Genomic DNA, 18,245 nt, shown 5'->3' with positions numbered 1-18,245 from the left:
GGATTACAAAAATGTCAAGGATAACAAAAACAGGTTTAAAATCTATGCCTGGAATAAGAACTAATGGCCAATGAGGCAATGGTAAAGAGCAGAGCAGAAAACCGACAGCAACCACTATTTGGCTCCATCTGCTCCACTGAGGACAATCATTTCCAAATTAAAGAGTATAGAGAAAAACCTGGTTAGGATTTGAAGTCCAAGAGTGATAACGGGATAGCAGGAGACACCTGTTTTAAATGAGTTCTCATGAAAGACATGTCAGTCGCTGAAACAACCTGCGGATATGACTTCAGAATTGTTGTCAGAACTCCAGAGAAATAATGAATAAAGTCCAGATACTGATAATCACTGCCCTATTTTCCAAAGTAGATTCTAAAAACTCCAGAATGGTGAATTTAATGTAAAACTCTGGCAAAATCAGGAATAACATAGATGGTGAACATTTGACTCCTAAGAATTGCTTATTTCTTTTCAACACTGATTTAACAAAGAAAATGTCATACAAATGACTTCCTTCCCTTTTTTTTGATAGGATTACTAGAGCAGCCAATCAGGGAAATAACAGTGAAATAATAGCTTACAGCTGAAAGAGAACAGTGGGGTGAGTTGAGATTACAATCCTGAAGGTAAGTTATCACTTATAATTTATTCTGAGCTAGATGGGGTTCCAAAGGCTATATATATATACAGTATCATTAGTCATTTATTTAATCCTTACAAGGACCCTATAACATAGAAACCAACATTATTCCTACTTGCAGATGAGAAAAACGAAGGCAAAGTTTTCTTGCCAAAAGGTCACACAGGGAGGATTTCAACCCAGTCAATGCAGCCTCCAAGCTGTACTTCTCATATTAGTCTACAATGCCCTTCTACATGAATAGCAAGGCAGCTAAAAATTGAGGGAGAAATGGGAATCTTCCCTTTTCCATACAGGAAAAAGGAGAGCAGAACACATATGCCCTCTCTCTTGCCTCTTATCCACTCACTTCTCTGAAGGGAGGAGGGATTGCTGCTTGAGAGTTGCAGCTAAGCACACTTCCCTGGCATGGTAAGGTCATCAGTGTAGAATCTGCCACTACAAGGGGAGTTTACAATTTAAGGTAGGTAAATTCCAGGACTGATATTTAATATATTTTAATAACCACTTTATCACCAGACCAACCATCAGAGCAACCACTGGTGTGCTACTGAGCCCTGGTAAGTTAGGTTAACAGAGTTATTAGCAAGGGTTAATTAGAGAGCCACACTCTGGTCTTAGTTTCACCAATCCAGCCTTCTTAGTAAGACACATGCTATTTTAATTCCTACTGGTCTAATTTCCAGTATTTTTTCAATTTGTTCTGAACTTAGAGGGGAAAGACAGGGATATAATTTATTACCATCAGCTCCCCAACAATCCTCTTGTGCCTTCTGGATAATATCCCAAGTACTAAATGCAGTTTTAGGTGACATTTCTCTGGAGTTCTGACAATTCTGCAGTCATATCCGCAGGTGGTTTCAGCAACTAACATGTCTTTCATGTCCACTCATTTAAAACAGTATAGGCTCAGTCTTGGCTCTTAGGTGCTTTCTAGTTTAGCACCTAAGAGCCTATACTGGGGACCGTATGGCATGAAGCAGATGGAAGGAAGATGGACCATCCACGTCATCTCTCCTGTTGTAGACATGAATGCACCTGTAAATTGAAACAAAATGGGGTAGGCTGTGAAGGGCCATGATCTGGGACATAAAATGATCTTTGGCAAAGAAAATGACTGAGTTTTAGGTTCAAAGGGGAGGGGACCTCATTACTCTAGAGTAGAGGTCAGCAAACTATGGGCACAGGCCTTCTGTTTTGTAATTTTTTTTTTTTTTTTTTAAAGATGGAGTCTCTGTTGCAGACTGGAGTGCAGTCACATGACCCTTGTTCATCATAACCTTGAACTCATGGGTTCAAGTGATCTTTGTGGCCTCATTCTCCTGAGAAGCTGGGACTACTGGTATGTACCACCATGCCCAGCTAGTTTCTAAAAATGTTTTGTAGAGACAGGGTCTTGCTATGTTGTCCAAGCTTGTAAATAAAGTTTTATTAGAACACAGCCATGCATATTCCTTTACAAATTGTCTATGGCTGTTTTTGCGCTCCACGATGGCACAGTCAAGTGGCTGCAACAGGGACTGCATGTCCTGCAAAGCCTGAAATATTTTCCAACTTGTTCTTTCCAGAAAAAAATTTTGCAGACCTATGGTCTAGACCTCGGAGAGTAATTCTAACATTCTTGGGGTAAGGCGAGAGATTGGGGCCAATGGGAGGAAGGATAAAGGAGCATGTTTAGAGCTGGAACCTTTAGTGGGATTACCTGGAGGAGGCAGAGAGGACAGCATTAGGGTGGAACCACCACTATGCGTTATTATGCAGGGTCCTTCCTCGTTGAGAACTAAGCAATAATATGGCCTTCCAAACTGAATGATTTACCATCCATTTGCGTAAGCTCCTAGACAGTGAATGAAGTGGATTTTTCTCCAGTTCTTCAGAATTGCCAGCACAAAAAATGTAAAACGAAGGCACAGGTAATCAAAAATGTTTTAATGATTACTGTTTAGACATTTAACAATGTGGGTATATCCAGGTGAGCTAAGCACACTTTGACAGCACACTATTGAATGTTATAGTTTCTGTATTTGAAATATGTAAAGACATCTGCAAATTAGTACCTAGGAATGAAGACATACATTTATAAATATACACATTCTAGGTTTGTAAGGTAAATGTAAACAGATGCCATGACTCCTTTTCAAACAGAAAACCCACAAGACTAATAGAGAACCAACAGGCTCCCTATAGTGTGAATGTGCAAAATTAAAGCATGGTAAACTGATATTTACATAAATATCAAACCAACAATTAGTTTATACATTGTCAATGACCTTCTAAGATATGTCATGAGTGGTTCCACGAATATCTTTCCCCCAGTGGAGAAGGTATTCAGAGGCTAAATTCCAATACTTTAAAATGACACACATCATAGGCTTTATCTGTTTGACCACTGCCTCAAATGTGTGAGATGTGATTTTATGATAAGCAGTCTATTATTTTTAAACAAGAGGTTCTAAACAAATCTTTAGATTCTAAGCAGAAAGAAATTACAAGTACTATTAGATTTACATTAAACAAGTTACCTCTATCAAATTTCTCGATTCTCTTATGCTGTGGCTATACTTGATTTTACCTTGAACATTTTTAAAGTCCTTTCCCCACCCCCCTTTGTTAATTTTGGTAAACTAGGCACATTTTACAAGGAAATCTGTGTCAAAACAGATAACAGTACAGAAATCAATCCAAATTTAGACCCTGGCAACCAGTTCCCCATTGCTCATCTATGGGACTCTGTCAAATGATAAATAGGCAATCATCTCTCTTGAAAAGTATATATCCTCTCTCGCACTGGTGGAAAGCAAAATTGACTTTTTGTTTGCTGTATAAAAACACTTAGCACTTCAGAAATTAAAAATGGCCTACTCACCCTCCACCCTTCCTAAAATCGCGAGGACAAAGAATATATATATAAGTTTCATCAAGACTGCTTTAGAGCCCCCCCCTTTTACATTAATAGTGGCACTCAAAATAAAAAAATAAGATCTGTTAAAAAGTTAAACTGACTGTTCCGCTAGATTTGAGCCTGCTTGATTCAAAGCCAATAGTACAAAACTGAAGGTGCCGTGTCTAATTTCACATCAACAAGTCATTGGAAACTATATGTCACATTAGTTTCATAAATCATGGTCTTTGATTTTTTTCTAAACAGAGCTATTACAAATTAATACAAACTTGAAACATACCCTAATTTAAACTAATAAGCTTTGGGCCCTGCTTTTTAAATTTTAAGGCATGTGTGTTTCTCTACTATAACAACATTGTACAAATTTACATTTACAATCACATGCATGATCTACAGTTAAAAAAAAAGTTTGGATTACAGTGTTTTTAAATTGTGAATCACAATTCAGCACCTATCATGTTATAACTAATAAGGCAACAGCAGTGTTGTATACTACGATAATACTCCCTTTCCACAGTCTATCGCAGGGGTCATTGAGAGCCCAGAAATGTTAGAAATCTTATCCCTACTTATATAATCTGTATAGGTTTTCTAGGGGTTTTGAATTGATGAAAGAAGTCCTACATGAATCACACTATTGTAGGCCAGACTAGTTACAGCAGCTGTTAACGAGCATTGGGGCACAACTCATATTGTGCTTACAATCAGATGACGTGGTTTGGAGGGTTTCAATTCTTTGACTTCAATCCTTCCGCAGTTTCCTTGGCTTCACATTGTTTTCCAGGGGTGAAAAGCTGTTGGTGTGTCCGTTCACAGCAGCCACGGACCCATTCTGGTGGTCCTTCAGGTGGTCTTTCCTTCGAGAGGCCCCCTTCTTGTTGTAGGTCTAAAATGTGTAAGGGCAGATGAGAACCAAATGACCATAGACAGTTTTCTTTACAGGGAACGTTACTGGGACTTGCATCTCTAACACTAGGCCTAGTTTTCTTTTAAGATCAAATCTTATCAAGGAGAAACTCCTGTGGTCAAGTCCCCATGACTAAATCTTTCGTCACTGGTTTCAATCATTCTTGCTTTTTTTTTCTGAGGCTTAGCCTGAGGTAAGTTAACTGAATCACAGGCTGCAACAGAAATACTATTTAAAATGTCACACAGAAAATTCAATTTACATTTTACTCTGCTTTGCCTTTTAATATCTGGATGGCAGATGACAGGGGTTATGTGGCCAAATCAGCCTTTCCCACCTGGCAGTAGCTCTCTCAACACCCACATCCCTTCTTCGTCTTCAAAAGTTCCTCACTGCCTCAGTGACTATCTCGGCCTTCATGAACAAAGTGCTATGCTGCTATAAGCAGTTAGAATAAATGTGATTTCAGTTTCATCAGGTCCTATCCTTTCACCTTCCTTGTACCTGGTGTATGTCCCACAGTGCAGCCATAAACTATGAAGCCCAGAAGTATATGACTTCAACTCAAACCCAACATGCCACACACAGGTGCCTATGGGCACAGAAGAGGAAAGGACAAATGTCTGAGCCTCAGGACTCGCAGCCTCTGCCCTTGCTCCTGACCTCTGTGTTTTGCCCAGATCAGCAGGCCTTATGGCTACCAGGCACTGGCAACAATGGCAGGACAGATGTCATCTGGGGGGTGACACATGGCAGGAGAATGAGCAGTGGCTGCAATGTGGTCAGGCACCACTGGAGATGATCTGCCCTAAATGGACCTTTCTGTGAGCAAAGACCTACGTCACCACATCATATGCTTAGGAATGAACCGAATCCTCACACCTGAGGACTAAATGTATAAGAAAGCCGGGACATAAAGCGGATCTCCGTATCTGAGGACTGTGATAAAAATCTCCTCTGAAATTTTATTTGGCCATGACGTTCAAGGTAGTGAATTGAGAGATTTCTGATTGAAATCACCTCTCACGTCTCTCTGCTGCAGGTCAGAGGGAAGCAACACAGGGTCCTGCTGCACAGTTTTCCATTTCCCAGGGGAATCCCAAGACTCACTCACCCAGGCTCTAGAACAGGGTTCTAGAGTGTCTTCCAGTGAGCTGTGAGCCCCCCAGAGGCAGGGGCTGCTCTTGTCATAGTGACTCCATTAGAGGCCAGAGCCTGTCACCCAGCAAAGGCTCCACATGCCCATTAAGTTAACAGATGAGGGCCTTTGTTGGTAAAGGCCCCAGATACCAAGTCCCAGAGAAGAGTGAGATTTACCTGAATGTAGAAATTTGTGAAGAGAGCAATCAGGGAAATCATGTATCCAATCTGGAAATACAACCAACCAAGAGGGAATGTGCACGGCCAGATGACCCCGCAGCTGGTCTGGATGATTGTCAGCACAAACTGAAGCTAGGGGAACAGAGGGGATGCAGCTGAGCAGGGACAGTGCATGGACGAGGCCCCACACCAGGCAGACTTTTTACCCAGCATCACTTAAATTTCTGAATTACCACTCACTACCCTTTCTGCAGGTACAGCCGTCACTTCATGAACACAACACATACACAACACTCATCCTAAACTCTAGGTGTGTTTGTCTTATACATATTCTTCCTCTGCCCTCCAAGTTATTTAAACTACCTTCTCCAAAATTCAAGGACACACTATAGAGAGATGCAAGACTTTGTTTTTGTTTTTTGAGAAGGAAGAGTGAGTGTGTATGTTGAAAGGGCACTGATAACATCACTGCAGGATGTGCCACCTGGCTGGACATTCTTCCAACTCCTTATCCACGGACCCTTCTAGTTTAGTGAAGGCTGATGAGTAGATTTAAACCTTTACTGGCAAACAACAGTAAGTGCATTGATTAATTCTGATGAATAAATCTTTTTTTTTTTTTTTAATTTTTTTTTTAAATTTATTTATTATTATACTTTAAGTTGTAGGGTACATGTGCATAACGTGCAGGTTTGTTACATATGTATACTTGTGCCATGTTGGTGTGCTGCACCCATCAACTCGTCATTTACATCAGGTATAACTCCCAATGCAATCCCTCCCCCCGCCCCCCTCCCCATGATAGGCCCCGGTGTGTGATGTTCCCCTTTCTGAGTCAAAGTGATCTCATTGTTCAGTTCCCACCTATGAGTGAGAACATGCGGTGTTTGGTTTTCTGTTCTTGTGATAGTTTGCTAAGAATGATGGTTTCCAGCTGCATCCATGTCCCTACAAAGGACACAAACTCATCCTTTTTGATGGCTGCATAGTATTCCATGGTGTATATGTGCCACATTTTCTTAATCCAATCTGTCACTGATGGACATTTGGGTTGATTCCAAGTCTTTGCTATTGTGAATAGTGCTGCAATAAACATACGTGTGCATGTGTCTTTATAGCAGCATAATTTATAATCCTTTGGGTATATACCCAGTAATGGGATGGCTGGGTCATATGGTACATCTAGTTCTAGATCCTTGAGGAATCGCCATACTGTTTTCCATAATGGTTGAACTAGTTTACAATCCCACCAACAGTGTAAAAGTGTTCCTATTTCTCCACATCCTCTCCAGCACCTGTTGTTTCCTGACTTTTTAATGATTTCCATTCTAACTGGTGTGAGACGGTATCTCATTGTGGTTTTGATTTGCATTTCTCTGATGGCCAGTGATGATGAGCATTTTTTCATGTGTCTGTTGGCTGTATGAATGTCTTCTTTTGAGGAATGTCTGTTCATATCCTTTGCCCACTTTTTGATGGGGTTGTTTGTTTGATGAATAAATCTTGAAACGCATGTGAACTGGTTAGAGAAATGGTGGAAAGATGCTTTAAAAAGGATTAGGCTCAGGCTGGGCATGGTGGCTCACACCTGTTATCCCAGCACTTTGGGAGGCCAAGGCTGGTGGATCACGAGGTCAAGAGATCAACACCATCCTGGCCAAAATGGTGAAACCCTGTCTCTACTAGAAATACAAAAATTAGCCGGGCATGGTGGCAAGTGCCTGTAGTCCCAGCTACTTGGGAGGCTGAGATAGGAGAGTCGCTTGAACCCAGGAGGCAGAGGTTGCAGTGAACCAAGATGGCACCACTGTACTCCAGCTTGGTGACAGAGCGGGACTCCGTCTCAAACCAAAAAAGGGCTAGGCTCTGCGCACTGTATTTCTGGCAGCTCCAATGTTTCTATGTAGAGGTTTTTGTTTTTAGTTTTTGAGACAAGGTCTTTCTATGTTGCCCAGGGTGGCCTCAAACTCCTAGGTTCAAGAGATCTTTCTATCTCAGCCTCCTAAGTAACTGGGACTCCAAGCCATGACCCACTGTGCCTGGCTGTTTGCCTTCTCTTTTTAAGGTTAGTACTGCAGACTGAGGAATAACTAGGAGTGGTGCTTAAAATAAATCCTGACAACCTGGGTAGGTTTAATCTTCCACCTCAAAGTACAGAGCCTAATGGGAGACCAACTTTGCCAGTCTTTTCTTTTAAATTCTGCTTCCACCAGACCCAAAACTGTGGTATAAATCAATTTCTGCATCGTTTCTCCTCAAGTATAACAAGGAGGTTAATCAACAATTTTCCTTTTTCACAGGTGGGTGAGAAAACATAGCAGTTGACAGGGAGGTGAAAATGAAATATTAAACACTTTAGTTTCTCAGAAGATTTTCTCAAGACTTTTTTTTCAGATTGTTATTTTTAAAGATTGAAAAATCCTAATTGACTTGAAGAGGTCTGAATCAGCTTGGTCTGTTTAGAAAAATGTGTTAATAAGGCAGGGAAAGGGCAAAAGATTTAATGTCCACACCCCTCAGTCAGCTAGCTTTGGCTTATTTTCTCAGTGTCATCTATAAAATAGGGACAATAATTTTTTTTTTTTTTGGTAGAGACAGGGTTTCACTATGTTCCATAGGCTGGTCTTAAACTCCTGGCCTCAAGTGATCCTCCTGCCTTGACCTCCCAAAAATGCTGTGATTACATGTGTGAGCCACCGTGCCTGGCCTGGGGACAATAATATGAAATCAGGCTACTGGAACAATTTATGTAAAATCATGTACTTAGTATGAGTGCCCAACATGTGCTCAACACATAGGAAATGTCAGTGTTTAACATGAGCAGTAGTAGTATTAATTAGTTCGTAGAAGAATTCCTAAGAGGAGAGAAAGAGGTTAACTATAATATACTGATAAATGGAGAAGGCTTAATCAAGGATGGTGAGAAGTATCAGGTGAAGTGGCCTGGCCCTGGCAGTAAACCAGGGGAGGGAGCTGTTAACTGAAGCAAACAGCTGCCATCCTCACCAACAGGTACTCCTCTGCATGGGGGCTGAGGGGATACCTGCCAGACAAATATCCTTGCTGCCTAGTAATGGGCTACACATACCCTGGACTCCATACTACTCTCCAGCTCCTTCTAAAACCCCCAGAAACACAGAACTTTCATTTTGGATTTTGGACTATAATTAGAAAACACACACACATACACACATATATATACACACATACATGCATATGTGCTTATGTGCAAAAACTCAGAAGAGCTGAACTTGAAGTTGGCAGATTAGATTCTAGCCCTCTTTCTACAATTCATGGTCACAGTTCACTATCAATTCAAAATAAGAAAATTCCCTAATCTACCCACTTCAAGGAATTTAATTATATCAAATGAAAAAGGGTGGAGAAGGGGCATCTTAGCTGCTATTACACAACACTAAAACCAGGAAGAGGTCTGTATCCACCAGGAAGCAAGTCCTGGGGAAAGAGGCCAAGTCACTCACCAGCTGCCCCTGAGTGATGTACTTCTTCCACCAGAGGTATGGACGCATGGAAGGGACCGACGACAAACCATAGTAAGAGTACATGAGCACGTGGATGAAGCTATTAAGTGTGGCACCAAAATAAGCTGCAGGAACAGAGGGATTTGGGAAGGAGAATGTATTAGTGTTTTAAACAGAATAGGTGGTTAAAAAAAAAAAATCCAAGATTCTTTTTGAATCAGAAAGAGAGATGATTTCCAACAGGGCTGACAAACACTGCAACAGCAAGCACTGCATGGATGTGTAACAAGAATTCAATTTCCACTTGGGCAGGCAGCCACCAAGAGGCTCCGAGCCCAGGGGTCAGCTGTAGCTGCTAGGGGCCCACCTGACACAGAAGCCATGACGCCATTCCGGCACCTACAGGCTTTGTTGCAGATGCCCACCAACTCCCAGAGGCAGCTGTTTTTCTTTGCACGCACAACTGCCTCAGATATGCTCTCTGAAGGCTGTGGAAGACAGGTGATGGGCAACATGCTCAAAAATGGCTGTTTCTACACATTTGCTGGGGTGTGGAGAGGTCTCTGAAGCCACCTTCTAATTATTCCACAGGACTGCAGTGCTGAGGTCATACATTTTTATTAATAGTAGAGTCAAGAGTCTAGTTCCTCTGAGATAAAAGAGCCATCTTATCACATCATTTTCAACGTCCAGTAGGACCACTAGTTTTTTTTCCAGACTCTGTTCTCCTCCCCGACAGTCAGCAACCAAACCAAGCCATATGGCTTTTCCCTGTGCAGTTGGAGGTGCCTGGTTTTAGGGAAGTTTTTACTCCTGGCTATGACAGGAACTGGCTGTTTGACTTTGGACATGTTACATCCATTCCCTGGTTCAGTTTCTCATGGGCCAAGTGGAGTTAATTAAATCTGTCCTCCCGAAAGTTCTCTGAAAATTTAAAGCATTCTTCAAATGTAGGAGGGGCTGTTTCTATTAGAAAGTTAGGTCAGCTAATCCACTATCATGAACTCTGACCGTGGGAGGAAGAGGGAGCAGAAAGTCCCAGCTCTACCCACCTTTCTGTGGTCTCAGTTTCCTCCCAAATCCAAAGGATCTGTATTTGGAAAGTTTTTTTTTTTAATCTCCTAGCTCTGGAATTCCATGATACTGTGAATCTTGGTAGGCTCAGGTAATCAAGGGCAGTGCTATCCCAGAGAAAAAGTATGGTAAATAGACCCATAGGTTCTCAGTTAAATTCTTCAGTGTTGGCATGACAGGACTTTTGACTGAGACATTTGCTAAAACTCCCAGGCTGAATCTCAAGGTGGCAATCTTTGAAAATTTTAAGAAACTCTGGACTACAACCTTTCCAAAAACCAAGTACAACCTTAGAAAATTTATCTCAAGTTTTGGTGCTTGTTATGGAAGACACCCTGATCACCATGCTTCAGGGAATATGAGGGTTGTTAGAACATGTGGAGACTTCCTAATGCATGAAAGCTAAAGCTGTATTTCAAAATGAGCCTTGCTCCCTGTACTCATGCAACAGTGTGATCCTATTTTCCTCACTTGCCCCTGTCAAACACTTCCACATCGTACAGAAGGACCAGAAAGAACCTGGACAGTTGCCCTCTAAGACAGAATACTATACCTATTCCTTAATATGTCCCCAGTGGTATCTCCTTCATCTTGCCCAATCAGCACAGAAAGTTCACTCAACTAAAAAAGGGTTTTGTTTGCATAGGTACATAAACTATCATTAAAAGCAACTTGAACACAAAGTTGAAAGCCTGACCTAGACATTTACAGCAACAGCACCTTTTCTGAAAGCCTTAGTTTGAACTCTCCTCCCTGCTCACACCTGTTCCCCAAGTCCCCGTCTCTAACACTTACAGTGGCCGCAGGGGACCCAGTTCATCACAAACCACCAGATGTTCAGCATCGAGGCATGGTGGTAGACGTGCAGGACCGTGATCTGGTGGTTGTTCTTGCGCAGGATGAAGAAGAAGGTGTCCATAAATTCTATGAGTTTGGAGAAGTAGTACCACCAGAGGACACGGATAATCTAAGAGGAAAGGGTCAAAGATTTAATAGGCTTATCCTCACGGCTTCTCTGGAATATCGCCTCTATAATGTTTCACTAATATCCAAAAATCTGATGTCAACTCGGAGAAGCCTGAGTGCCCCAACAGCTCTTAATGTCCATCAGTGGTTGGGAGCTATGGTCACTCTCCAAGTACCTTTAACCGAAGAACATGATTGGACTAGGACAGCTGGAGGGGTTTGAAATGACTACAGGAAATGTTTTGAAAGGGTCCCTGACACTCTCTGAGACTAATAAAAACATGAGGCTCAAGGTTCAAAACCTTGAAGTCTGCCTATTCCCTCTGGAAGCAGCCTGCACAGCCATTAGCAAAGGAAAACCATCTGAAAAAATGCTTTTGATTTCAGGGACTAGCATGGGGCAACTGACCTGACAAGAGACACAGAAGGAATCAGAACCTGCAGTGTCAGGTCTCTGCCTAATTACACATATCAAACAGGTGCTCTAAGGAGATGACTGGGCAGGGCGCGGTGGCTCAAGCCTGTAATCCCAGCACTTTGGGAGGCCGAGATGGGCGGATCACGAGGTCAGGAGATCGAGACCATCCTGGCTAACACGGTGAAACCCCGTCTCTACTAAGAAATACAAAAAATAGCCGGGTGAGGTGGCAGCGCCTGTAGTCCCAGCTACTCGGGAGGCTGAGGCAGGAGAATGGCGTGAACCCGGGAGGCGGAGCTTGCAGTGAGCTGAAATCCGGCCACTGCACTCCAGCCTGGGCTACAGAGCGAGACTCCGTCTCAAAAAAAAAAAAAAAAAAAAAAAGGAGATGACTGCCCATGCTGAGCTGCGACTGTTGGCCTGTGATTTAAAATAAACGTCACGAGTGGAAGTCAGATTTTATTTTTAACACCACTACTCGGAAAAAAAGTACTTAAATGAATGATTTTAAAAATTTAAGACATTGCTCTCATGATCCTGTTTGTGTAAATACAACATGCTGACAAATTCATGTGTTTTTTTTCCTGCCAACTGTTAACAGGAGTTATTTTTACAGAGGGGGATGCTTTAGGTTTTATTTTATACCTTTCACGTTCAAATTTTAATACCATGTATATATATTGCCTTTTTTATTCTTTTAAAAATATCAACAGGGATTGCCTGAGAAGTGAGGTTATGGGCCATTTTGTATTTTATACAATTTATTTTTAAAAAACTCAACACTTACAATAAAGTTTCTGAAAAACAGACAGTACCTTCATATCTGATTCTCCTGCGGTGCGTGTGCCCTGACAGAAGAAGTTGTATTTGCCTTCCCATACTCCTGTTACTAACTAAAAAAGAAGAAAAAGCCAGTCACCAACAGCATCTGAGCCATGTAAAGTCCTGTTTGAACTTTATCAGTTGCAGAATCTGTGATAATTTACCTTGGGCTGTGCTGAGCCAAGTTTGCTCTGAGAAAAAACAATTGTAGGGAAGTGTAAACAAAAGGAAAGTTTTAATGACTTGAGCCTCAATTTCCGAAGGGATGGGCTTAAAAGTCACTCCCAGGCTGCTGCCCTCAGAGACCCTCCTTTACCACACTGCCTCTCTGCAGAACGCTCAGCCCATCACCCCCTTGGTCCTAGCACAAGTGCCCAGACCAAGCCAATCACAGGCTCCCTGCTCTGCCCCACAGAGGCCTCTGGCTGCTTTCCCTAAGCCAGTGCTCCTCAAACTTGAGCATGCAGCATCAGAATTACCTGAGGGGCGAGTTATTAAAACATGGGTCCCTGGGGGTGCTTCTGTTCCAGTAGGTCTGGGGGCCTAGAATTTGTATGTCTAACAGGGTCCAGATGATACTGATGCTGCTGATATGGAAACCATACTTTGAGAACCACTGCTGTAGGCCCAGGGATAATTCAGTCCAACTTTATCTTCATTATTTCCTGTTGTTGTATGTACAATCCTCTGGATCCATGAATTAGGCTTCACAGCCTGAAGAAATTGTGCCCATGCCTCAGAATCACTTGCAGCGCAGTAGGCACTGTGCTGACAGAGAGGACCCCAGAATTCGGGGTGCAGGCTCTACATCACAGCCCTGCAGTTATCACAGGCCCATGGCTGTGATGTAGAGCCTGCACCCCGATTCTTGTGTTCCCTGTCCTTGAACACAAGAGTTTAGCTTGGTGAGCAACACAGATTCCCCGCAGGGAACAAGAGGTGATTACGAGGATCTGAAGACACCTTGTGATATATTCCACCTGGTCTGACCTCAGAAATAAATGCCAAAAATGGGTGCACCGCTGTACTCACACTGCGTATCCTGCGTTCTATCTGATTTTTCTTTGGTTATCTTTTTCTTGCCATTTTCCTTCTGCTTTGTCACCTTCTACACATAAAAAAGCACTAAGACTTAACAGGCTTTTCATGGCCAAACAAGAGCACAAGGATTTAGCATGGGGGAAGCATCAGTTCATGATGAAGAGCCATGGATTAGGAGGAAAGCTTGAGTGCCAGGCCCAGCACCTGGGGCAAGCCAGCTAATTCCTGTGGGCTCTTGTTTTTACTGTAAAAGGATGAAGCTGGACTAAATTATCTCTAAAGGGTTTATTCCAATTTTCTGTAGCTTCATGTTAACAGACTTTGAAATCAGACCACACAATAAACTATTCTATACTATCTTTGAAAGAACAGTATCCACACGGTAATTCATTAGAAGGTGTATTAACTTTTTGGTCTTATTCCACTCTCTAAAGTCATGGTCAGTCAAGCAGGATCCATGCAGGCTGATGAGAAGTCCTAAGAAGCAAGACACAAAGCCTGAATCCAAAGTGGGGTGGAGGTTGGGGGAGGAAGCTGGCATGCACTCTTGAGACCTGGGGTGGGGAGGGAAGGGCCAGCTTAGTACAGAGCTCTTTTCTCTGCCCTTCTTTCTACCCCAGGAGGGAACCAAGGAACTACCTCCTGTGGCTTGAGGGTACAGAAAGGGAACTGGTGCTTCTTGATGAAATGTTCACGGGACAACCGCGAATGAGAAAAATAAGGACAATGCAGTCAAGTTTTCACGAAGATAAATTCGTGCAATGTAAAAGATACTCTTTTTTTTAAAACAGCAGCCTTTCTTGGCAAAATTAAAAACCTACTAACATATGACTGTCTTCATCAGAGATATTTTTGGAAATGTTATCACTTTATGAATCTTAAATCAGGAACCTACCATCATTGTTTTTTCCAGCGACTATTTTGGTTTATAGTGTCCTGAGACATCCTAGGTTGGTTTTGCTTTTGTCTGTTTTAAAACAGGATGGCTGGTGTGTGCGCACGCTTGGAGGTGTGGATGACTGCATTCATGAATGTCTACCTTGGCAGGGGTGGGGAAAATCAAAGGATCTCTCTGGAGAAGAAGAATATAAATCCTCTCTTGTAATTCTGCAGGTGCCTCAATCCCAAGGATGAGTACGGGTTGAAGGGGTCTTGTTAACTCAGCAGAAGGGATTCTTGGACACACGCTTCCTTTTTAAGAAGGGTTCCAGGTGGGATTGCCTTGACTCTTTAAACTAGTTAACCTAAAATTCCATTTGCCCTCTCCCTACCCATAAATGGGGCAGGGGAATCCATGTATAAAACGCCCACTCTTTGGAGTTTAGTTAAAGAACTCAAACCTCGGTGTTGGGTGGTGAACTTTTCTCACTCCTAAAGCATAAACCAGGTAAGCTGCTCACTCGGTGCCACTCCACTTGACCGAGGCCCACCATTCCTCTTTCACCTGTTGAGGTTCCCTGTAGAAGCTCTGTCATGCTTCAATGCAACACTCCCTCCATTGCTACTCACACCTACCACTTCTACTGGGGCCGCTGTGCCCCTCAAACCACTGAATTCCGTATTTCCGTATTTAAAACCCTCCAGTGATTCATCATTGCCTTCAGAATGAAACCCTGAATCCTAGGTGCAGTGTCCAGGTGTCTTCCACAACGTGGTCCCAAGCTTATCTTTCACTCCTCCCCTACCTGCATGCAAACTGGACCTCTTCCCGTTCTCCAAACATGCCCTTCCTTAACCACTACACAGTGGCCAAGGGGAAAAGAGCATGGGTTTGGGCATTAGCCCATTAAACCCTAGCTTTCTTACTTTTGCTAGGTGACCTTGGGTAGCTATTCCAACATTTTAAACTTCAGTTTCCTCAGTCCTCAAATGGGATAAACATAAGGCTCCCACCATGAAGTACATAATGCCTGTCTCACCCAATGTGGTACACAGGATTAAACCTAAGTGTTGGCAGTGACCACTGTTTTATTCTTTTCAACTAGAATATCCTCTGCACCCATGTACCCCATCTCCAGCTCTCAAAATCCTATCTATCCTTCAAAGTTCAGTTAAAATTCTATTTTCTTCATGATTACTCCCTTGAGCACTAAAGCCTGAAGTCTATTCTCCTTCCTCTACCCTCACCTTGCCGTGACCTATAGCTGTTTGCTCACATGCTCCCTTTGTTAACGGGCCTGTTGTGCGCTCTTCTGTAAGATTTCGAAGGGTGGTGACTGTGGCTCCTGCATCCGCATCAACATATTCCAGCACAGGGATTAGTGCACCAGAGATGTCAAATATTTGCTAAACGAATGACAAAGAGTTCAAGACTGCCATTTCTTTCCCCTAAATCTAGGCTTAATGTTTCATGTACAGCAAAAGAGAACTTCATAGTATTTTAAATGAGGCTTGGTTTTGTGATGATATTCATCTGAACCCTGTTCACAAGATGAAAACTCTTCATCATCAATTTCATAATGGGGACGTGGAAATTCTCAAATCTCCCTGGCTTCAGAAAGGATAGAATAATTTAACAAACCAAGACCAAGGACCTGAGTTGAAGCTTATTCACCTAAGACCCTTATCAAACCTCCATAAAATGGGCTAGTAGTAGAGGGCTCTGCTCCCTCCATCCCCGTCAGAGGATAGCAATGTGTCCATGGGTAGTGGACTCCTGAGGTGCTCAAAGCAAAGGACTGACCCCTCTAGCCCCACTAGAAGCACATCACAGGAGACAATCCTCTAGTCAAAGTCACATTAGCCACCTTTCCCTTCAGGGCTTAGGCCTAGCTTCCTTCCAAAGAGCTGTTTTGGTCAATTTCCTGGAAATTCTTCAAGCTGCATGTAAGTAGACACCACAGGGTGACAGGAGCCCGTAGGTTGGAGAAGGTGAAGTGCTGAAAATAAGGGCAGGTGTCTGAGAATCAGATCAAAAGAGGGCAAAACTATACTACAATGAAAAAGCACGCCAAGAACCACCCAGGGGCATTATTTGCATGGCTTTTTCCAAGGAAAAAGAGAAAAAGACACTGAGATACAAACAGTACCACTGCAAAGCTTTATATGCTTCCTCCTTCCTTAGAGTAAAGCAAACTTTAATTAGGCCAAGAGGATGCGCACAAGGATGTGCAGAGCTATAATTAAAACCTAGCTACAAGCTTTCTTTTCTCCGTATGAGATAAAAGTCAATAACCCTAATGGTTTCATGCAACTTTTCAATGAAAGAAAAAAATTTAGGTGAGTTTCACATCTGGTTCTGGATGACATAATTCATGGAGTTGATCTTTTTTCTTGAGACAGGGCCTGGCTATGTTGCTCAGGCTGGTGTGCAGTGGCACAATCTCAGCTCACTGCAACCTCCACTTCCTGGGCTCAAGCCATCCTCCCACCTCAGCCTCCCAAGCAGCTGAGACTACAGGTGCACGCTGTCATGCCCGGCTAATTTTTGTAGAGATGGGGTTTCACCATGTTGCGCAGGCTGGTCTCAAACTCCTGAGCTCCAGCGATCTGCTCGCCTTGGCCACCCAAAGTGCTGGGATTCCAGGCGTGAGCCCCCACACCCAGCTAGGAGTGAATAATTTTTAATGGTGAGTTGACTTTTCCCATCTAATAACACATTTAACCACGAACGACTTGTAACCTTTAGCATAATAACCATTTTCATGGCACCTTCTGGAATGCTACTGAAACATCTCAGGAAACAAGGTCACTTGAAACACTTAAAGAAAAAGTAGGAAAACATCATCTTGGGTGGCCCTTATCAGCCACTAACATCAGCATTCCAAGATGTCAGAGCAACAAGATAATCCCTTTCCAAAGAAGGCTGGCTGCTTTTGGTGATAAGAGATTGATAAAGCTGTATGTTTACTACCTCCTAAGCAGAAATGTATTAAAAAGTAATGGAAAATAGACTATCCATACTCAAGTTCAACTACGTCACAGGACTTAAGGTGCTTTTCTAAGCAAAATCTCCGAGAATACGTAGGGTTGACCCTTTTCATAGCTTTGTTTCTGTATGAGTCCTCAAGTGTGTATTTTTTAGGTCTGGTACAAGTTCATATTTTTAATGAGAAAACAGAGAATGAGAAGTGATAAGGATGGCCCAGGTCTTGGTACCACTGGGATTAGCACAAAGGAATCCTGACTCTCAGTCCAAATACACCTCAAAACGCAGTTCCAAGCATCTTTGTCCTTCATCTGTTTTTGAATTCTTAATAAGAACAGGTAGGGATACTCTGTCCATGAAGAATTCTGTGGAAAAGTAAGACCTTTAGCTGCGTCTTTTTCTTCCACAGATGTCTGGTTTAAAATTAACCATGAACTACTCAAAACTGAAAGTACCTACTTCGTCTAGGGTTTAGTTGGCCAATTTTGGCAGTGCTATTAGGGAGTGCCAGGTCAAAGCATGTGGTTTTTAAATTTCAAATCTTTCATGTCCAGAGCATAAGGATGACCATTAAGATAATTTCACACCCATGACCTCCACAGGTGGTTTTTTTTTTTTTTTCCTTCTCCTTGTGAACAGGAACACCCCTGGGTTACAGCTGAATGTAATACTCTTGGCTAAGTCAAAAGGACAGGTTCTGTACACTTGAGAAGTCTTAAAACAAAGCACAAAGAAACAGCCTGTCCTCAGTCCAAGCTGAAACAGGTATGTCTGACATTTTCCCTGAATCCTCAAGCCCTGCCCT

The 18,245-nt window shown here is 42.5% G+C and overlaps 1 protein-coding gene across 3 annotated transcripts in view; it reads right to left on the bottom strand.

Annotated features, from left to right (window-relative positions):
• Nucleotides 1-2,554: 2,554 nt before the first annotated feature.
• Nucleotides 2,555-18,245, bottom strand: part of ELOVL5 (ELOVL fatty acid elongase 5) — a 79,145-nt gene continuing 63,454 nt past the window's right edge. For all 3 annotated transcript variants that reach the window (XM_028847478.2, XM_015136538.3, XM_015136535.3), the window contains exons 4-8: nt 12,525-12,602; nt 11,121-11,292; nt 9,252-9,376; nt 5,767-5,901; nt 2,555-4,428 (exon numbers count right to left, since the gene is read on the bottom strand). In XM_028847478.2, coding sequence (XP_028703311.1) covers nt 4,285-4,428; nt 5,767-5,901; nt 9,252-9,376; nt 11,121-11,292; nt 12,525-12,602 — 654 coding nt within the window. In that variant the 3' untranslated portion in view covers nt 2,555-4,284. The remainder of the gene's footprint in view (nt 4,429-5,766; nt 5,902-9,251; nt 9,377-11,120; nt 11,293-12,524; nt 12,603-18,245) is intronic.

Source organism: Macaca mulatta, chromosome 4, assembly GCF_049350105.2.
Source record: "Macaca mulatta isolate MMU2019108-1 chromosome 4, T2T-MMU8v2.0, whole genome shotgun sequence".
Classification (NCBI taxonomy): domain Eukaryota; kingdom Metazoa; phylum Chordata; class Mammalia; order Primates; family Cercopithecidae; genus Macaca; species Macaca mulatta.
This window is presented reverse-complemented; position numbering and strand designations above follow the sequence as displayed.